The 23,343-nt window shown below is 35.4% G+C and overlaps 1 protein-coding gene across 1 annotated transcript in view; it reads right to left on the bottom strand.

Moving 5' to 3' along the window:
• cplane1 (ciliogenesis and planar polarity effector 1) overlaps positions 1–23,343 on the bottom strand; it is a 60,876-nt gene that overhangs the window by 11,659 nt on the left and 25,874 nt on the right. Inside the window, exons 20-39 of the mRNA XM_081353699.1 lie at positions 22,997–23,161; positions 21,902–22,031; positions 21,698–21,807; positions 20,710–20,856; positions 19,466–19,592; positions 18,729–19,047; positions 17,128–17,965; positions 15,800–15,918; positions 14,467–14,591; positions 12,253–12,320; positions 11,434–11,492; positions 11,136–11,177; positions 10,908–11,055; positions 8,230–8,526; positions 6,141–6,653; positions 3,942–4,099; positions 3,186–3,270; positions 3,053–3,101; positions 2,311–2,442; positions 1,705–1,776 (exon numbers count right to left, since the gene is read on the bottom strand). Coding sequence (XP_081209825.1) covers positions 1,705–1,776; positions 2,311–2,442; positions 3,053–3,101; positions 3,186–3,270; positions 3,942–4,099; positions 6,141–6,653; positions 8,230–8,526; positions 10,908–11,055; positions 11,136–11,177; positions 11,434–11,492; positions 12,253–12,320; positions 14,467–14,591; positions 15,800–15,918; positions 17,128–17,965; positions 18,729–19,047; positions 19,466–19,592; positions 20,710–20,856; positions 21,698–21,807; positions 21,902–22,031; positions 22,997–23,161 — 3,703 coding nt within the window. The remainder of the gene's footprint in view (positions 1–1,704; positions 1,777–2,310; positions 2,443–3,052; positions 3,102–3,185; positions 3,271–3,941; positions 4,100–6,140; positions 6,654–8,229; positions 8,527–10,907; positions 11,056–11,135; positions 11,178–11,433; positions 11,493–12,252; positions 12,321–14,466; positions 14,592–15,799; positions 15,919–17,127; positions 17,966–18,728; positions 19,048–19,465; positions 19,593–20,709; positions 20,857–21,697; positions 21,808–21,901; positions 22,032–22,996; positions 23,162–23,343) is intronic.

Genomic DNA, 23,343 nt, shown 5'->3' with positions numbered 1-23,343 from the left:
TTTTACAAAAAGTACATATACTGTATAATAGTAATGATAATAATAATTTTTTTCTCTAAGAAATTGCTAAATACAAATATTTTCCATGATTTTGTGTCACTTTTTTTCCCTTTATTATACCATCTTTATTATTTTTTTTTCCACTAGATTTGCTTATGGTGCTTAAGTAAAAAATAAATTAAAAAAAGTTTCCCATGGATACATTTTTTTAACCAAGCATCATTTTGCAATTCATCAATTAATAAAAAAGGCCAGTTTGATATGAATCTGCGGCGTCTCAAGTGCTCATTGTGGACTAGGGATGGCTCGATACCATAATTTTGGTTTCGGTACGGTACCAGAACCTAATACCTCGGTATCGATACTAAATCGATACCACAGGTGACAAATAACCAGCCTCAAAATTTAAGTGAATTGAAACAATTTTATTAAAAAACACTGCTTGAAACTAATAAATAAATAAATAAAAAACAGTCAGGGAACTTACAGTAGATTAAATTTTGGATTTTGAAAAAAAAAGAAAGAAAGAAACCTGAAATGATACAATTAAAATAGGTTAATATCTATAATAATTGATTAATATAGAATAATAATAGAATAATGAAATGAGTCATTTTTAGCTGTCATGCATTAACAGAGAATTATCAACATTTATAGCATTTATTCATCTTGGTTTGATTACTGTTTGGTTTGTGTTTGGGTTCATATTAGTTTAATGCATTGCATATAAAGTAATGTTAACATGCTAAACATGTATTAGTATAAATAATAATTACTGATTGATCTAGATTAATAAATGCTATAATACGGTTAGGTCAGGTTACCTAATGAATGTTGACAAATGTAGCTTAAATGTAAAGTGTTACTCTAACATTCATATTAGTAATATCCATATTACTACTATTACTCTAGATTCCTTAGATTCCTCTAGGGGTCGCACTCGCCACAGCAGCAGTGATATGCCATTCATTTTACTATCACTAATACTAAAATTAATATCACTAATCTCTTTATTCATTCAAATTCAATTAATATATGATTGTTTGAAAGTGCAAAAATTATGAGACCTAAACTTCATTGGTTCTAGCGTGTCATGCAAGCACATTTGAGCTTTCGTGTTTACCGTGTCATATTTAATTGATAAGCTTTTATGTATGTGCGCTATGAATAAAAGTCTAAATTAAAACAGTTGAATGATGGACTCACCTGTCGATCTCTGAACTCTTTGAACAAGTCAGGATGATCAAGTGACAAGTGCTCAACGTTAGCCAGATTTGATGTGTTGCCTCCCGTCGCAAATTTAAAGCAGTGTTTGTAGAGTGGTGCATTGAGGTCTGTTGCTTCACCTTTCTCCTTACTTTTGTAGGCAAAGTAATGCTATATTTCACTCCTACTGCTCTCTTTATTTATTAATTTCGGGCGTGTAGAATGAGCTTCATCTGTTTGATCCATCGTGTTCCTCCGTTGTCACCGTTTGCCGGTTGTGCGTGACCCGCGTCAGTTTGGGTAGCGCACTGCCGCCTAGCGGTGAACTTCGAAACAGCAGCGCATTAAATACCGAATTGAGCAAAATTATGATATTGTACCGTTTGAAATATAATATATACCGGTATTTTTGCAGTACCGGTATACCGCGCATCCCTATTGTGGACCCTGTGTGAATTCAACAAAGAGCTGAAGATCACATTCCTCTCATGAACTTACGAGCAGACGGCATGCTGGGAGGAGACTGAGGTTGGACAGAAACATCTCGATCTGTGATGGAGCGAGGTAGTTCTAGAGTAAACCAAAGCAGAACTTACATTAGTGAAGTCAAAGGGGTCATCGGATGCAAAATTCACTTTTATATGGTGTTTGCATATAAGTGTGTCTTTGCAGTGTGTGGACACAACCACCATACAATGAAAAAATCCATTCACTCCTTTTTTAATCCTCAAAAAGCGGATTTTCCGCCCACGACCATATGTCCTGTATTAGCATATCTACGCCCTCAGCCTTGTGTCGACACGCCCCACAGAAGAGAGGGGTGGGGTGAGCAGTTGCTCATTATCATTTAAAGAGATATGTGCCGAAACAGAGCTGTGTTTTTTTTATTTTAGTACAGTATGGCATTGTAATATTATAATACGCATTCAAATATATTCTATTTAAACAGAGCTGTTTTTGAGGAGGTAAAAACAACCATTGAGGAATTTTAACCAAAGTATGTTACAAACTTTACATGAGGACCCTAAAGAATCAACCAACTTACCATACCAACGACCCCTTTAAAGTGTGTGATATGTGGATTAGTGATTAGCGCACACATACCGGTGTCAGTGTTTGTAGAGGCGTCCTGGATCTCAGGCGGTCTCTTCTGTGTGGAGGCGAACGCATGAAGCTCAGCCGAGGTGACGTACGCCTTATCCAACAACGCCAGTCCACTCAACTCAGAGTCAACGCCTGCAGCGTTTAATAACCGATGAACTTTACAGCAGAACTGAATCAACACTGAACTGACTTCATCTGAACAATGACACAGCCTTAATATTTAATATAGATATTATATCAAAAAACTTGAACGAAAATGAGAAATGTTGTCTTGGTAAAGTTTAACTTGAAGGACAAAAACACATCAAATTACTAAAACTCTAATAAAATTAGTTAATTAAATAAAAAATATTTTTAAATAAATAAATATAAGGCAAAAACGCATAGCACAATTACTAAAACTCTAATAAAATGAATTCAAACTAAATAAAAAATAATAATTTAAATGACAAAAACACATACAATTACTAAAACTCTAATAAAATTAGTTCTAAATAAAAAATATTTGTAAAATAATTATAAAAGGACAAAAACGCATAGCAAAATTACTCAAACTAAAAGGAAAACTGCAAATATAAATATTAGATAAAGAAATGAAATTAAAGTAATAAAATTACAAAAAATAATAATAAAAATGACAAAAGCACAATTACTAAAAGAAAAAAACCTAAAATAAATAAAAAATATGAATATTAATAAATACAAAACTATAATGGTATGTAAATAATAGTAAAGAATTCACCTAAAGGAGTGGTGTTTGCATCATTCTGATCGGGCACATCTTCTGCAGCCTGCACACATGAACAAACAGGACATCTTCACTTAAAGGAAGAGCTTAGCAAAAATACATAAACACAGTTTTGATTCGCATATACCTCATCTGGAGGAATGATGGAGTCCTCCGGTCTGAATGTGACTCCGATCTTGTCCTCCTTGTTTTTCTCCTCTCTCCTCTTCCGTCTAAATAAGATTTAATATTAGACAGAAAACACAAATCTGCAACAACAACAACAAATCCTCATGTGTCACATGGTTTGAGTTTTTTTTTTACATTTTTAAAATGTGGTCGATTCAAAATCAATTCTCAAAGAATTCGCCATGAATTGATTTTTTCCCATATTTATTGATATATATCACCCGAAAGCCAGTATTAGTTTTCCTCCACAGTTCACAGCCTCCATGTTACACTAATGCTGTGAGATTTCATGTGTGTTTAATCTTAAACATAAAATAACTGTTATAATAACGACTGTTCTGACTTGCAGTCTTTCTGATTTTCAGCATAAATTTTTCATCTTGCATCAAAACCCTGTCAATTCATTCAATCCATTTGAAATATAGAGTTGGGTTCTGTTCTAATGTACCCAATGTACCTAAAATAAAAAGTTTAATATATACAGGTTTGTGGCTCTTAAATTTCTTTATACAGGTTTGTAAAAAAATTAAATAATCAAAAAAAAAAAAAAAAAATCGAGAATCGAATTCGAATGGAATTGAGAACTTGCGAATCAAGATCAAATGGAATTGGAACATGTGAATGGATGGCCAGCCCTGGGTTTGAGCACATAGATCACACCACTAAAGCTGCCCTCGACTAAAGCAACCCAACAGACACGGGCCAGATCTCTGACCTCTTGCTGGACGGGCTGGTTGTCGTGCGCTTGTTCTCCGGGACGGTGTGTGTGTTTAAGAGCTGCAGTCTGGGGTGTCTGGCGTTGGTCCACTTCAACAGCTCCTCCAGTGGGATGAGACGAGGAGTTCGTACAGGAGCCGAGTCCAAACGCAAATCCTACATGACAGACAGACCGCAGCAACTCTTATAAGCAGAACATCCACACATCGAAACATCGAGAGTAACAAGTGAACGCGTCACACTGACAGGACTGAACATCACAGACCAATGCAGCTGATGCCTGTTATGGGGTTATTAACAGGTCCTTTGGTTTTGTTTTTGCGAGCTCTTAATGTCATTTTCCAAAAGGAACATGTAGTGTTTTTGAGTTGAAATTGAATCGTTTAATGTTTAAATGAATCCATTAAAAAAAGGAGAAAATATAAAATAAATAAATATTATTATATTATATTATATTATATTATATTATATTATAAATGATATATATATATAATGATTTTTTTATTCTAAATATATTTTGATAGCATTTTAAATATATATTTATTTATATATAAATATCATATCATATATATATCTCATATAAATCATAATAAATTCATTATAAATAAAGTGATCAGTAAATGTGATTACTGTTCAGAGTAAAACATAAAAAGTAAGATTTTTTTATTATTAAAATTATTAAATGTTATTACAAAATACTTATAAGTTAATAAGTAGATGTGATTACTGCTCAGAGTAAAACGTGAAAATAATTAGATCAGAATTTGATAATTAGAAAATATTCCATTATTATACACAATTAAAAATGTATTAATTCTAAGTAAATGTGATTACTGCTCAGAGTGAACTGTAAATATCAAAAGAAAAAAGAAAAAATTATTATTAATTAATTATTATTATAAAATATCCAATTATTATACAAAATTACAAATAATTTAATTATAAGTAAAGTGATGGGTAAATGTGATTACTGCTCAGAGTGAACTGTAAAATTCAAAAGAAAATAAATTAAATTTTGTAGTATTATTATAATAATAAAAATATCATTATTATGAAAAATAATAAATAGATTAATTTTAAGTGATGGGTAAATGTGATTACTGCTCAGAGTGAACTGTAAAATTCAAAAGAAAATAAATTAAATTTTGTAGTATTATTATAATAATAAAAATATCATTATTATGAAAAATAATAAATAGATTAATTTTAAGTGATCAGTAAATGTGATTACTGCTCACAGACAATAGTAAAAATCAAAAGAAAAATAAGAAATTATATTTTGTATTATCATACAAAACTATTATAAAATATCCAATTATGAAAAATTATAAATAAATTAATTATATGTAAAGTGATGAGAACTACTCAGAGTGAATAGTAAAAATCAAAAGAAAAATAATTATATTTTCTATTATTATCATAAAAACTATAATAAAAAAATATCCAATTATTATGTAAAGTTATAAATTAATTAATTATATGTAAAGTGATGAGAAAATGCAATTATTGTTCAGAGTGAATAGTAATAGAATAGAATAGTAAAATAAGAAATTTTATTTTGTATTATTATGATAAAAACTATTATTATAAAACTCAATTATTATACAATATTATAGTGATTTTTTTATTAATTTTTTTATTTAACGCCATTCCAGCTTGTATGGCTATGTTTCATGGAGAGAACCAGGTATATTTATTTCAAAATAAAACTAAATAAGGTGTTCAAGGTTCATTTTTTTAACCAAAAAAAAAAAAAACGTATAACTAAGTTTGGATTTACTTGGTTAAAACCCTTTTTAAAAGTATCAACAATTTCCTCAAAGGGGTAGAAATATTACGAGTCTAGCTAAATATGTTTAATGGACAGTGGATTGTGAAATGAACACTTTGGTGAATTTGCTCCTGATAATAAAAACGTGTGTGTAAGTCTTGAGTGTAGTAAAATAAGCACAATGGCAACTATAGTTGCCGCAGTATATAGTTGTCATTTTCCTTTTGCTGGGAGGATTTTTCTAGATGTTATCCATGTTTTATGTCTCAATGAAATGCAAGCAAACAACCAAATAAAAAAAACTGGGGAAAATAAATGCAGAACATGTTCACATAGGACACTATTAACACAACTATGCATGAAACCATTAAAGTGATGCGTAAATGTGGTTATTGCTCACGAAAGACAAGCTAACTGTAAACTCACAGCGGCGGGTGGATCCGGCTCTCTGTGCAGAAGCTGAATTCTGGGATAGCGTTCCGTGGCTGAGACGCCCAGACTGGGTCTTGCCAAGGTGCATTGTGGGATACGTGGCAGCGTCACGGTTCTCTGGGTCTCTGGGTGAAACCGCAGAAGAGGAAGAGCAACAGATCTGTGCGGAGCAGGAGGCAAACGAAGAGATTCCTGTGTGTGTGTGTTATAACGGTGTGATTCGGCTCGGGTCCGGCTACGATCCTCGGCCCTCGGGACAGATGAGGGATCAGACTGACTGGGATCTGGACCCCAGGTATCCTTCACAGGAGGAAGAGGAGGAGATCTCTGAGATGGGTTCAGCTGGAGGAGTCTGAGGCCGTGTGGTTTCGGAGCTTCAGAAACAACATGAAACGACGAGTGTGTATTGGCTGTGGTCAGAAGCCCGTGTGACGTCGGGATGAAACTCCTGCCGGGAGATTGGCCGGTCTCTGGCCAGTCTGAGCGAATCGTCAACTGAGGAATTTCCTGTGAGAGATTTATTATAATACGGAAGCACTTCATTGCCAAATTCACACCAGGGATCGTACAGACACTGTAAAATCAAATTCCAGGACTTTCAAGGACTAGTTTTAATTTATTTTTTTAATTTCAGAGATCTCATTTATCAAACAATATCTTTCTCTATTATCTTTTAAATTCTAAAAAAGGTAAATAAATGAATGAAAATAAACTAATAAAACAAAATGGTACAAATAAAGTGCCGCACATGCAGTGACTGCGGTAACTTTAACCATTGAAAGGAGACTATGACACAGAAATCACTTCCTTATTCAAACTGATTTTTTTTGTCCCATGAATATATGACTGACCTTAAAATGAAAACTATATCATATACTTGGATATTTATGAGCAATATCACGCTCATAGCCAAGTGAAAATGCCTTTATATCTATATCAGACGGACAGCAGTGTTGATTTAGTGTGAAAAGATTGCTTTATCGCTAAAATTAAAAATAATTTCCCCATATTTGTCTTTCAATAATTCAAGCACTTTTCAAGCACTTCGTCATAAAAATGGCTGTTTTCAAGGGTTTTCCAGGACTTAAATTTCAAAAAGTCAAATTAAAGCACTTTAAGCACCTTGTACGAACCGTCACACTGTAAAAGTGGCTACTAGGTGTCTTTACACAGACGCTTTAAAGCTCAGAGGTGGAATAACTGCATCTACTCAGCAGCTTTAATAGTGTACTTTTAATAGCAGAAATATTATACTACTAGGTAATGTAGTCTGGATTTTATGCAGTGTTAAATCTTCACACAGAATTTTGAGCACGCATTTAAATTAGCTGTGTAAAGATGCTTTATATCAGTGATCACATACGTGTCTGCAAATATTAGCAATTATTTTATTAATTCTTCTAGTTAATATTTTTGGATTACTGGCACTGACTAGTAATCCCATTTCTTCTAATTGGTGGCTAAAATAAATCATTTTGAATGCAATACTATTAAAATAACATTAAAAGGTAGTTTCAAACATCTTTCTCAATGGAAAATGCATGTTTTCAAATCATTTTGTGAATTTAGTGTATATTTTTTATAGCATTAAAAAAACTATGTTGGTAAGCTTTTTTTAATCTTCTGCTCACCAAAGCTGCATTTATTTGATCAAAAATACTGTAAAAACAGTGAAATATTATTCCAATGTAAACAGCTGTTTTCTATGTGAATATATATTAAAGTGTAATTTATTCCTGTGATCAAAGCTGAATTAAGAAAGGTTGATTACTCCAGTCTTCAGTGTCACATGATCCTTCAGAAATCACTCTAATGTGATGATCTGATGCTCAATAAACATTTATGATTATTATCAATGTTGAAAAAAGTTGAGCTGCTTCAGATTTCTGTGGAAATTGATCCATTTTATTTTTCAGGATTCTTTGATGGTGTGAAATAGAATCTTTTGACACATTTTAAATGTCTTTCTCTGTCACTTTTGATAAGTTTAATGCGTCCTTGCTGAATAAAAGTATTAATTTCTTCCCAGTCTATATGACTGTTGACTGACAGTGTAAATGGTACATATAATGACCAATGTTACCTGAGTTTTGAGGGTAATATTTGGATTCAGAGCCGATCCAGAATCCACATTCACAGGATGTTCGTCATTATTAACCGTCTCAGGCCTGGTGGCTCGTGTTGGGAGGTTGGCATCATCACATGTAGTGTGTTGGGGATTGTGGGTAAGAGAGATGGGCTGAGGCTGATGCTGTGCAGGTATGGCAGTGGTCTGTGGTACAGTCACATTAGACTGATGCATGCTGGGTTGAGACAGCGGCAGGTTTACGAAGGACGCTCCGACCACCTGCATGAGACTCATGAAGTTGATCTGCTGCAGCTGAAACACAAGGGGATCAGGACACTGTGATGGGCTTTAGTAGGGGAGCAACGGATTCGTGGATTAACTGCAACATTTAACCGTCATAGAGTGAAAGTTTATTATTTGAATGTGTAAACTGGCAAGACCAAACACGTTCAAACTATTATAAACACGAACAAAGAAGTGAAAATCAGGGCTCGCGCGTTATCTGTGCGCACAACCATACACACTCGCTGAGAGAGAGAGAGAGAGAGAGAGAGAGAGAGAGAGAGAGAGGTGTTTCAGACACACACACACAATGATGTCTAAATACCCTCAATATCTCAGCGAGTGTTCTCTCGGTTCTGTCATCAGTGAACAGTGGAGAAAGAAACCGGATGTGTGTCAGTTTATTCACTCTTAAAGTGACAGTAGCCTAATATTCCTGCTGTTGTCTGTGTCAGTAATGTTAATAAAACAACTAAATACAGCTTTAACAAAGATGAAACTATATTTAATTTCTACAGTGAACAAATAGTGTTATTTTACATTTAGGTTTAATTATTCATTTCTGCACCTGAATACTACTTATTTAGTATTCATCTCTGCTTGTAATTTGTTTGTTCTTATTTTATTACTGACTGTTCACTTGTATTTAATAATGTTTGAACTTTATCAGTTAGGCTCGTAGTTTTTGATGTGGTATCGAAGAACTTCAAGAGAGCTTTAAGAAGTGCTGTAGTGCTGAGTCCGGTCTTGAGACTCGACGGAGTCCAGCAATATATATGTTTTTTCTCATTCAAAACTGAACCACTGATGGAGCGCGCTTGTTTAGAAAACGGGTAACGTTATTGGTTTAATTCGGCATTGACATTGGTCACCTGGTATATGCCTGGATCCGCGTCACTCATTTTCATTTAGCAAACAGCAGGCATGTCCCAACCCGAACATAAAAGTTAGCCTTTGCATTTGAGTCTTTTTATGATGTTAGAGAGTAGGACTGAAAGATGAATGGTATTTTCAGTCTCACCGCGATATGAACATGTTATTCAGCGATAGGCACCGAAACAGCATCGAGATCTCTTTCAGGCTTGAACGAACATCACGCACATTAATGCCAAAATGTCCGTTTTGTAGAGTATCCTGATAAAATCAGACTTAAATGAGTTATATATAGTCTAAAATGAACGTAAAGAGTGATGAGAGAATGAGTCGCGAGTGAGATCCGCGTCATGTGCATCAGCGTCTGGTTTTAAAGGGACAGCAGCTAATAATTCTGTCTGTCATTAAAGTTAATCACAGAACAAAGGCGACAGAGAGCTTTAATAAGGATTAATCTATATTTAATTTATAATTTATGCAGTGCAGACTGTTTGACAACTTTATTAAATTTCTGTATATGTATAGGGCACAGGTAAATATTACATTTATTATGGGTATATATGAGGATTATTTTAAGTTCACTTAAATTAAAAGTTGTTATATTTTTGAAGCCTAATAAATGTAAAAAAATGGTTAGCTTTCAATACACTTGATAATAAGCTTGATAATTAAAGTTTAAAATGGAGGGGGGGGGTCTTTTTCCTTGAGACATCAGTAGCTGTATTAATATCAGTAATACTGGCCTTCATTCATAAAAATGATATTAAACAAGTATTTAAAATATAATGTCTATATATATATATTTACAGGTTTAGAATAGAATACTTGCATTAGTGCTGTCAATTGATTAAAGAAATTAACTAGATTAATCACACATTTTTTTCTGTAATATATCATTTTATATATATATATATATATATATTTCTACTTTAATTTGGAGATTAACTGTGAAATTATTACATTATAAAATACATTAAAAACATATAAAAACTTTTTAAAACTGTTTTTAATTGCGATTAATCACAGAAAAAAATGTGTGATTAATCTAGTTAATTTCTTTAATCAATTGACAGCACTAATTCAAATATTCTATTCTAAACCTGTAGTGAATTTAAAAACAAACATGCAGCAAATATATACACTTTAATATGCACACATGCTTTTTGATCATTACAAATAATAATGCAAAATTATTATATTAGAATAGATAGTTAAGTACATGGTTTTGAAGAGGACAGAAGTGGTCTCAGTTGGACTCGGTCTTGACTCGGACTCGAACATCTTTGGACTCGGTCTCGACTAGTCCTGGTCTTGGACTTTATCTCTTTTAATTCCTTTTATAATTTTGTACTTATTTTCTATGCAAAGCACTTTGAATTGCCATAGTGTGATATTTTAATTCCTTTCTATGTAAAGCACTTTGACTTGCTATAGTGTATGAAATGTGCTATATAAATAAACTTGCCTTGTCTTGGACTCGACAAAGGTGGACTTGACTACAGCTCTAGCTTTAAGTAATAATTGAAAAGCAAAGTTACCTGCACTAGTCTGAATAACTCGTCCTGGATCAGCTGTCTGACGGGGTCTGGTGGTGTTTGGGCTTCGCTGTGAGGTGGATGACCTCTGATGTGTGTCTCTGTTGGCCCGTTTACATGCTGAACACTGACGGATGCAGAAACCTCAGGTCTGGAAGAAGAACACAGCTGAGATTACAGAGAGAATACCTCAAATCCTCCTTCATGACTGTGAGATTAGATTATCTTTACCTGTCTGTTCCACAGGAGACGTGATTTTCCTCCAAAGGAGATCTGAAATGCAAACATCAGCTGATATTAAACACAGGAACCTGAACGTTTGAGCTTTGTTTATTGTCACCATAACAACTGAAACACTGCCTGTGATAAATGACTGAAAGCTGCAACAACATAATACCTTAAACATGTAACATATTAAACAATTGCACGAGTTAAAATCAACCTTTCCAACAAACAAACAGCCTCTGAATATGTAAATGAAGAGCATCAGGCATGTATCAAAGGTTAAAGTTGACATGTGCAGACTCACTGTGAGTGTAATGAATGTTGGTGTGTGTCGGGGCACTCGAGATCAGCCAGTGTGATAGTCTGTGGGAACATCAGGAGAACTTGTTTTACACACAGATCTGGAAGGATGAACTAACTGCACATTTTCACGATTATGATATAGCTATGGTCAACTTATTAAATAAATGAATAACTAAATATTATTAATAATTTAATACATGTTATTGATTCATAGATAATTATTAAACATGTATATTAAGTGTAAATTATTAATGATAAATAAATAAATATTTTTTTAATTAATAGTATTGATATTGAAATTGATAGACAATATATATTAATAATAATTGATTATAAAAGGATAAATAAATTGATTTATTGATTAATAAATGAATAAATATTTGTATTTATATATATATATATATAAATTATACTGATAAATAAATATTAATAAATGAATAAATATTATTGATATTGATAATATATTTTAATTATTAATTATTAATGATACATACATGGATGTATTAATTAATTATTGATTATTTATATCTAATAAAATATAATTGATATTGATCAATAAAAATATATAGAAATTATACTAATATGAATAAATGAATAAATATTATTGACATTGATAGATAATATATATTAATTATAAATTATTATTAATGATAAATAAAATAAATTAATCAATAAATCAATAAAAAAATATATAAATTATACTGATAAATAAATATAAAGAAATATTAGTAAATTAATAAATATTACTGACAGATGAAAATTGTGATGTCAGCTATCAGAGATGAATGGAATCATTAATCATAGGGCAGCACACAATCACCTGATCTCTGTGAGCTCTGCTCTGATTGGCCCATGATGCCTCGGTGACATCATCAGCACTGCTATCAACTGTAAACCAAACAACAATGAACAACAGTGGATAGTACGGTTGTAATTATTCAGTAATAACATTAATAGTGATCAGTGTAAAATGAATAATTTAAAAATAATACTTTGACCAAATTAAAGGTGTGGTAAGTAGTATTTCTAAAACACTGTTGGACAACGTTGATATTTGAAATCAACCCAATCAAACACACCCCCTCTCTTTTTGCTCCGCCTCCAAAACTCGCACTCCAATCCTAAACGCCCTGCTCCGAGTCGGTCTCGAACCCTGATCCCCCTGCAAGCCAGTTGACTGACAATAACGCTAAACACCACATTCACTAGCAGTCGTCAGCGCGACTCACGTTAGCTGTCCTCTGTTACACAATCTAAGAGTGGATGATAGAATAATGCTTCACGAAAAATAAAGAGCAGATGATGAACGAATGACATAAGATATTAACGTATAGTACACAATAGTAATTACAAACAAGAGTTGATTGTTAGTTGCCAACAGCACAGCAGCTCCGGACACACAATGACACTTAAACCCAGTGTTACTCAGTGTTAATCATGTGTTACTCAGTGTTAATCATGTGTTACAGTGTTACTCAGTGTTACTCACATGTTACTCATGTGTTACTTACGTTACTCACTGCAACTCACATGTTACTCATGTGTTACTTACGTTACTCACTGCAACTCACATGTTACTCAGTGTTATTCACATGTTACTCAGTGTTACTCACGTTACTCAGTGTTATTCACATGTTACTCAGTGTTACCCAGTGTTACTCAGTGTAACTCACGTTACTCAGTGTTACCCAGTGTAACTCACGTTACTCAGTGTTACCCACGTTACTCAGTGTAACTCACATGTTACTCAGTGTTACTCAGCGTTATCCAGTGTTACTCAGTGTTACTCAGCGTTATCCAGTGTTACTCAGCGTTATCCAGTGTTACTCACATGTTATTCAGGGTTACTCAGTGTTAATCACATGTTACTCAGCGTTACCCAGTGTTACTCACATGTTACTCAGTGTTACTCACGTGTTACTCAGCGTTACCCAGTGTTACTCACGTGTTACTCACATGTTACTCACATTACTCAGTGTTACTCAGTGTTACTCAGTGTTACTCACGTATTACTCAGCGTTACTCAGGTGTTACCCAGTGTTACTGTGTTACTCACGTTACTCAGGGTTATTCACATTACTCAGGGTTACTCAGGTGTTACTCAAGTGTTACTCAGTGTTACTCACGTGTTACCCAGTGTTACTTACATGTTACCCAGCGTTACCCAATGTTACTCAGGCGTTACTCAGTGTAACTCATATGTTACTCAGTATTACTCACGTTACTCAGGGTTACCCAGTGTTACTCACATTACTCAGGGTTACCCAGTGTTACTCACGTTACTCACGTTACTCAGTGTTACCCAGTGTTACTCACGTTACTCAGTGTTACCCAGTGTTACTCACGTTACTCAGTGTTACCCAGTGTTACTCACGTTACTCAGTGTTACCCAGTGTTACTCACGTTACTCAGTGTTACCCAGTGTTACTCACGTTACTCAGTGTTACCCAGTGTTACTCACGTTACTCAGGGTTACCCAGTGTTACTCACATTACTCAGGGTTACCCAGTGTTACTCATGTTACTCAGGGTTACCCAGTGTTACTCACATTACTCAGTGTAACCCAGTGTTACTCGCGTTACTCAGTGTTACCCAGTGTTACTCACGTTACTCAGGGTTACCCAGTGTTACTCACGTTACTCAGGGTTACCCAGTGTTACTCACGTTACTCAGTGTTACTCACGTGTGGACCCGAATCAAAGCAACCTCCGTGTGTGTTTTCAGGCCTTCCCGCTTCGCTCTCTCCAGCACTGGAGAGCGTTTCTAATATTAACACGGGTCCTAAAGCTCTTTCCCAGACATAACCCTTTAATTTCCAGTGATTTCCTCTGAGCTTTTCTCTTTTGTATTGTCTCATCTTTATTTCTGCAGTCTTTCTTCAAATCTCCCTCTTGCTCGTTCTCTCTATATTTCAAATACCACTTACCCCAACTTTAAATGAGACAATTAAATAAACTGTTTTCTAAAACAGAAACCTACAAAAAACAAAATAAAGGCATGTAAATGTTTGTGATGTGTAGTACAGAGATCTGACCGTCTTCAGCCTCAGTCGTCTGTCTGATCTCAGTGACGTCATTCTGTAGATCAGAGGTCATCGTGTCTTCATGTTCAGACAGCTGATCGTCTGTTTGATTCACGACATCCTCGGGTTCACACACACTGTGATCAAACATCACACAACATCGGTAAAAAAAAGCTTTTTTATTTGTTAATTCTATTGATTTGACTTTAACTATAGTCAGATGCTCTTTCTTGTTGTTCATAATTACTTCTGACAAGCAACATCTTTAAAAGCTTTGGCTTGATTGTCTGGACACATTTGACTGAATCAAGACGAAGAAGGTCAAATACTTTGAGACTGTTTTCATTTGTCACTTTTTATCACTACATCATTCACAGAAATAACGTTAAAAAAAGACCAATGATGTGTACAAACCCGTGAACATCAATGTACTAAAATGCTTTTGTACTGTAATGTAGCTTTAAACACGGTTTTCATATACTTCAATGGATGGATGTGAAGGGATCCAAATTTAAGAATCTATTTCAGATATGTTTCCTTACATAACATCACGGTGAAGAATACTGATTTTAGCATTTGAGGTTTTAATTTAGATAGTATATAAACTGAGAAAGTGATTATTGAGTCTCTAGCAAGAGTCTCCTATTCCTACCAGACCTGTTTTCTCTATTGTGTTTTAAATGAGTCTTTAATGGCTCTAGCCAGTAGCTCCAAGACGCACCCTTTGTCTTAAATGGCTCTGGGATGGCCCATGGAACCAGAGTTTCCTGGCCAGTATCAGCATTTGAATAGGTATGCTGATTAAATTGATACTGGTAAACACGCTGGGGTCTGGGGCAGGTTACTTTAACCTGTATACTCATTTACATGCTTTGTTTGTATTTGTCTCCACCTTCAAAAAGTCCCTCCTCCTAAAATGCCTATAAGATAACATGTAAAGTTATGTTAGATCAGATCATGTTGGAAGTTTTTTACAGCCGCGTACGGAGGAGTTCTCAATAAAGAATAACTTCCGTTGAACGCGATCCCGACTGTCTCCTGGTCTCTGCTTTGAAGAAAGAAAAACTTTACAACAGATGGATGGATGGAACAACAGATAGATAGATAGATAGATAGATAGATAGATAGATAGATAGATAGATAGATAGATAGATAGATAGATAGATAGATAGATAGATAGATAGATAGATAGATAGATAGATAGATAGATAGATAGATAGATAGATAGATAGATAGATAAATTATTGATAAATTAAATAAATATTGCTATAAATTAATTAACGGGTCCACATTGGGAAGGTTTATTATCAGTCATGTTTTGATCAGATGTGTGCAGTGGACTCACTCATGGCTGTGGTGTCTGTGGAGAGTGATGGGCGTGTCCACACTGTTGTCCCGGTCCCGCCCCCAGCCTGTGATTGGCTGCAGCACTGGAGCATCAGGCCCCGCCCTCTGATGGAGCAGCTTTCACCAGAGAGTTCAATTCAATTCACATTTATTTGTATAGCGCTTTTCACAGTACACATCATTTCAAAATAGTTTTACAGAAAGTGCATGAGTCCACATTACAATTTAGAGTGATCTGTTATCATAGGAAACTGTCTAAGTTATGTATTTCAGAAATGTGCATATACAAAATCACAGTTAGCTAAAAATGTATTAATTTAAACAATGTAATAATTTAATAAGTTCAGCATCTCTTTCACATTTCCGATCAAGTTCTGGTGGTGTCATGATCTGGATCAGGGTGTTTTTGTCAACTAAGGCCCTATGAACTAAAATATGGACTATATATGTAACTCTTGAAGCCCTGGTATAATCATCCATGTCATGTGATCTGATCATGTGACTCGATTTGATTAGGAAAAGGACTGATTTCACAACTGAACACTTCACTTGCTATCTCAGTGTGTCACTGCATGATCAGGGTTGTTATTGTTTTCTAAAACTATTACAACATTTTTGTTAATTGAAATAATATTAATTAGAAATATTAAATGAAAAAGTTAAAAAAATAAAGTTGCCTTGGCTACTAAGTGAAATAAGTTTAAGTTGAAGCACTACAATCAATCACTAACTGGAAATAAACTAAAATTGAATTAAAATTAAAACAAACACTGAAATAAAAATAAATTAAAACAATCAGAAAAATATTAAAACATAATATTAATGGCAAAAGGACATCATAAAATTATTTAAAATAAAAAAAGTCAAATAAAGCTAAGTCAAAGTATAAATAAAAACTATAACAGTATATAAATAATACTAAAATAAATGTAAAAAACATGTCAATAAATGTCAATTAATGTCAATAAACAAAAATAGAAGAAAATTGTATATAAGTTCAGAGTAATGTTTAATATTCTCTCATTGTTTAAATGTTACAGATTTTATTTAAAAAAATATATAGAATGTGTAAAATAATGTAGTTCCATCATGATCCATTCAAGATTTTTGTTTGGTTTATAAAAATAAAAATAAAAAGATATTGATTCGGGATTTGAACACAACTCCCATTGCATGCTTAATGTAACTTCTAGGCAGAACTGATACATTTTAAAAAAATGTTTTTTTCTTTTTGACTGCCGCTTAAAAAATAAAATAGGCACATGACACCCCATCTGTTATGAAGAATATGGAATAAACAGTTCGATCTAAAGCACTACACCTTACCTGATAATGTGAGTGATGTGTGTTTTCTCCCAGTAGGGCGGCGCTGTATCTCTCCTCGAGCAGCTCCAGTGCAGACAGAACCGCAGGGGTCGAGCCTTTGACCCTGATGACCACCGCATCACTTCCCTCTGACCTCTTTCCCATTGGCTGAGAGAGCAGAACCCGCCTGTCGGCCCAGCGCATCATCCACTCAAGTAACCGAGCCAGTCGAGGAAAGCGGATCTCCATCGAGGAGTCCAACTGCATCTGAACACCTAATTCATCCGGAGAGAGGATCCTAAATCCCACAGAGTTGACATCTGACCCGGTCCGATTCACTTTGGACATTGACGTATGGTGTTGACGACGGCTGAAAAGACCTTGGTGTTTCCTAGCTTGGATTCCAGGAAGAGTCCAGGGAGACGTGGCATTTGTGGTATCGTGAGTGTCCTGAACCGGTGGAGGCTCGGGAGTGACCGGGAGAGTCTGGAAGCAGTGACCGGCACGAAACAGGGGCAAACGTGCGCCTCGCTTACGTCCGTCCTTCTGGCGGCGTTTGAGAGAGGTCAGCATGTCAAAGGTCACCGAGTGCAGCTCTCTAGCATGAAAACGTTGTGAGAAACTACTCAGTAAAGGAAGCTCGGACTCCTCAGCGTCTATTCTGTCCTTTCCCAGAACATAACTAAGGAACAAATCTAGGAAGAGCATGTACTCATCATCCTCCAACTCAAACTCCCAGGTTCCCACTGTTGGCACTGAAGAACCCAGACGGCTCGACTCTGGTTCTTTGGGTTCCACGGTTCCTTTTCGGTCTTGTTTTGTTTTCTCAGGTGCATCATGAAACTTTGCTGTCTTAGAGCTTAAAAAACACACCAAAAGAGGTAAGCTTTTAGCACTTTCGTTTACATTTAGTTGCTAAATGTAAATGTAGTGCATCTTCACTTCATCAGAAAATAAAAATTATTTTGGCCAATTCCAATTCCACATGACAATAAAATAATAATTATGGTTTTATCGAAAATACTAATAATTAAAATTATACTACTGTATTGTAAAATAAAAATTTAGTTTTTAATAAAAACAATTTTATTTTATAGGACAACTGTAAAATCACTATATATTAGTGCTGTCACTTTGATTAATCACATCTAAAATAAAAGTTTGTTTACATAATATATGTGTGTATATATATATTATTAAATTTATATATATGTTGTATATATGTCTGAGTGTATATACACACACACACACACACATGTACATATACACAGACACACACACATATGTGATGTAGTGTATAATTTTATTTTAATAATATATACACACACATATATTATGTAAACAAACTTTTATGTTTTAAAGGTATGTTTTTAAATCAATTTGACAGCACTACTATATATACTAATATTTACTTAATTTTCTTAATTTTCAAAAGTTAAACAATCAAGCCTTTTTTTATTTCATGCTGAAAAGGGGCGGGGCTACATACAGTCTGTATTTATATATTTTAATCTCAGCCTGCTTGATTAGATATTCGCACTAAGCCATATCGCAATATTTTATTTCAATTCATCATGCAGCTCTAATACAGTACGTACAGCACAGTACTCTAGCAGGATTACCTGTGTGCAGATTGGGTCTGCGGTTCGGGGGAAAGAGTCTCTGACAGCGTCTCGGCCGTGTCTCCTTCACTGTACACTAGGGGGCGTCCACAGTCGGTCAGTGTGCTGTCACTCAAGCTGGTCCCGAGAGAGAGTCTCTTCAGTATGGAGACGGCAGCTCCCCGGTCGTCCTCCTCCTCTCTCTCCCACAAGTGCGGCTCCGCTGCTCCCAGATACTTTTCCAGGCGCCGAAGCTCCCGGCGTCGCTGCCTCAGCTGATCCTGGATCAGAATCATCATGGTATCGCCCTCATCTTCCCTCTCAGTTCCTGGAGGCACATCTGTGAACACAAGCACATCTGGTTAGGGGTTGAAGCACTGACCAGATGCTCTGCTTTATATACAAAGCGAAGAATCATCATTTTGGGTGAGTTATTGCTTAAAGGAGAAGTTCACTTTAAAATGAAAATTAGCCCATGATTTACTCACCCTCAAGTCATCCTAGGTGTACATGACACTCTTCTTTCAGACGAATACAATCAGAGTTATGTTAAAAATGCACTTTTTTGAGCTTCAAACTGTTAGTTGCAATTCACTGCCACTATAAAGCTTGGAAGAGTCAGGACATTATTTTAATATAACTCTGATTATATTCATCTGAAAGAAGAGTGTCATATACACCTAGGATGGCTTGAGGGTGAGTAAATCATGGGCTAATTTTCATTTTAAGGTGAACTACTCCTTTAAAGCCTCTCTTGCCTGGTGTCGAGGTGTCTGGCACCACCACGGGTCTCAGTCTCCGCACCAGTGACGAGTACTTCTCCCGCAGCGGCACACGAACAGACTCGCTCTCATCAGGAAACACTCTCGCTAGAGTTTCTGCGGTCTGAACATCAGAAATGACACCTGAGTTATGAGTCGCTAACCAGCTGAGTGAGGCGCTAAAGTACTGTGATGCTACAGTGATGTATCAGATACAGTTATTCAGATTAGACTTTGATATTTACTACGACTGGTTTTTGGACACGTAATGTCTTAGTATTGTCTGAGAGTTAGTTAGTAGCCTTTATTTAACTAGGTTCAATATATAAAATCCAAAAAACTACTAACATGTTAGTTAGTTACCTTATTTTTTTTAACCTGGTTAAATAAAGGTTACAAACTAAGTCCCAAAGAATACTAAGACATTGCAATGATTCATGTACAAAAAGTACTAACAAGTTAGTTAGTTATTTAGTTTTATTTTTCAACCTGGTCAAAGGTTACCAACTAACTTCCAAAAAATTCTAAGACACTACAATGGTGCATGTTCAAAAAACTACTAACATGTTAGTTAGTTAGTTAGTTAGTTAGTTAGTTAGTTAGTTAGTTAGTTAGTTAGTTAGTTTTATTTTTCAACCTGGTTAAATAAATGTTACAAACTAAGTCCCAAAGAATAATAAGACATTACAATGATTCATGTACAAAAAGTACAAACATGTTAGTTAGTTAGTTTGTTCGTTAGTTCGTTAGTTAGTTTTATTTTTCAAAGTGGTTAAATAAATGTTACAAACTAAGTCCCAAAGAATAATAAGACATTATGATTCATGTACAAAAAGTACTAACATGTTAGTTAATTAGTTAGTTAGTTAGTTAGTTAGTTAGTTAGTTAGTTAGTTAGTTAGTTAGTTAGTTAGTTAGTTAGTTAGTTAGTTAGTTAGTTAGTTAGTTATATTTTTCAACCTGGTTAAAGGTTACCAACTAACTGCCAGCAAATACCAAGACATTACAATGGTGCATGTCCAACAAACTACTAACAAGTTAGTTAGTTAGTTACCTTTATTTTATCCTGGTTTATCCTAACTAACTCCCAAAGAATACCAAAACATTACAACGGTACATGTCTAGAAAATTACAAACCTGTAAAGTTAGTTAGAAACCTTTATTTTTGTCACAAAAAGACATTATTAGTTTTACTTGACAAGTATCCTAAATGAGTTCAGATAAGTGATGTATATTATTACCACATGACTGGGTGGCAGTTCGGACACCAGGCTGAGCACTAAGTCCTGCAGGGCTTCCTCTGCGTTCATGAACCGGCTGAAGGGCAGGAGTCGGCGTGCCCAACACAGAGCCTCAACACACACATCTGACACACTCACGTCACTGACCTGAGACACAAACACATGGATTGACGTCTCGCATCACTGCAACATTCTGCTGATCATTGTTTGTTCATGTGAGTTCACAGAGCATTAACTAATGTTAACACTGTGTGATTTTGCACACTGTGCGATTTTGGCCACATTTTGCAAATCCTAAAAGATTCCTCTGAAATCTGAAGTCTTTGATCAACTGAAGTCGGCACCGACTGCCGATTAATGACCGTTGCGAACAAATTTGACCTTAGACGAAATTCTGGCAGTGTCAGAAGATTTGACTCTCAGTCCTGCAGTGTGAGTTCTAGATGACCATCAAATTGTCTTCGTTTATCAAGACAAACCATGACCAAAATAGATGTGTGTAATTTTGGCTTGCTAGCTAGCTTGCTAATGCAGCTCACATCACCGAAAGTGTCATTGATTGATGATGAAAAACTCTGGACAAGTTTTCTTGCGTGCGTCAGTTTTGAACGCGTCTTGGCTGTAATACAGTCTAACATCGATGACAACTGAGATATTAGCACTTGCATATTGTTGTCCTACTGTTAATGTAATTGCTTCTATTGTTCTCATTTGCTTTGGATAAAAGCGTCTGCTAAATGAATAAATGTAAATGAGATCTTACAGTGTGACATGACTTACAGCGATGATCATGTTCGTACAGTCTGACGAGCAACAATCGTAAAGGACTATTATAATTCGCACAGTGTGCACACGGCTTTAGATCTTAATAATGTATTAGTAAATGTTGAAATTAATATTAATAAATGCTGAAGTAGCATTGTTCATAGTAGATGTTAACTAACTAATGAACCTTATTGTAAAGTGTTACCGTTTTCTTTAAACGCACCTTGGTGTCTTCCTCCCGCTGTCTTGCAGTCTGGTACCTTCGACAGGTGACGGTGAGCTGGTCCCTCACATGGAGCATCCAGCAAAGCGCACACAACTCACGGAAACATACTGAACAAAGGCACAGAAATCACATAAATACAAAAAACTTCAAAAATGGACACTACTCACTTAAAGTTCTGACGGTTAATTAAATTAAACATACTTAACATTTGCGTGGTGACACCATCCGTGTCTTTGCTGGGCCCTGATTGGAAGAACCCACGATGAGTGAGGAATTTTTTCAGTCCATCAGGAATCAGTTCGGCTTTGGGTTCGGACACTTTCTTCTGGATCTACCAACAGAAAACATCAAGAAGGTTCTTAAAATCACCATGAAATCAAAATAAACAATTCTTGATTTTTAATGTATTATTGCAGTTTTTATCATAAATGATTTATCGGTGCACATCATTATTGAGTTAAATTCATGTTCCTGGTATTCTTGAATCAGAATAACTTCTGATGACGAGGGCGGGGCAACCTGTCACTCACATGAGATCCACCAATAGCAAACCACAACCATCCAATCAATTCCCAACAGACAAAATCAAGCCCCGCCCACATTTGTTCTTGTTCCAGAAGCGTTTCACTCGGATAGACATAGGGACGAAATGTCTAGCGCAACTTACCTTTAATGCTAAATTTAAAACAACATCCAAACATGTAAAAGGATTAGTTCACTTCAGAATTAAAATGTCCTGATAAATTACTCTCCTCCACGTTATCCCAGATGTTGATGTCTTTCTTTCTTCATTCGAAAAGAAATTAAGGTTTTTGAGGAAAACATTCCAGGATTTTCCTCCATATAGTGTCTTCAATGGGGTCCAACGGGTTGAAGATCCAAATGTGAGTTTTGTGACCTTTCAACGTGATTACGTAATGTGTGGCGCATCACAGCTAGTGCAAGATGAGCATTAGTGGTTAAAACTATATAAATGTGTATTTTGTTCTAAAATGTCCGCTGGTTTGTCTAAATGAGACTCTTATTCCTCGGCTGGATCGTGTCGAGACTTTGAAGCTGCACTGAAACTCACATCTGGACCTTCAACCCGTTGGACCCCATTGAAGACACTATATGGAGAAACAATCCTGGAGTGTTTTCCTCAAAAACCTTCATTTCTTTTCCACTGAAGAAAGAACATGTTTGATGACGTGGGGGAGAGCAGAATTAAAATTTCCTGATCATTAAAGTGAACTAATCCTTAAATTGTGAATGGACACTGGGAAACAGCAAAGACAGAATAAAATGGGACCGCACCTTGTTTAGTAAGTGTCTGCAGCGATTCAGGTTGCTGATGTACCACTGTGTGGCGGGCAGAGAACCGTGTGCCGCCCTGAAGATCATCAGGAGCTTCTGAACCAGCCCAGACACCTGACAGCGAGTCTCAGTCTCCAGAACCAGAGCTGGATCCCTCACAGAGTCCTGATGAGATCCAAATACAGCTAGAGACACTCCTTCTAGAACTCTGAGATCTAGTGATCACGGTCTACTCATTGGCCCTCATTTATCAATCTTGCGTAGAAATGGGCGTATATATTGGCGTAAGATTATGCTTACACTCTTCTCATCGCCTGATTTATGAAGCTGTGCGTACCTTTGAAATT

Source organism: Scardinius erythrophthalmus (genome assembly GCF_964197995.2).
Source record: "Scardinius erythrophthalmus genome assembly, chromosome: 23".
In the NCBI taxonomy this organism is placed as follows: Eukaryota; Metazoa; Chordata; class Actinopteri; order Cypriniformes; family Leuciscidae; genus Scardinius; species Scardinius erythrophthalmus.
This window is presented reverse-complemented; position numbering and strand designations above follow the sequence as displayed.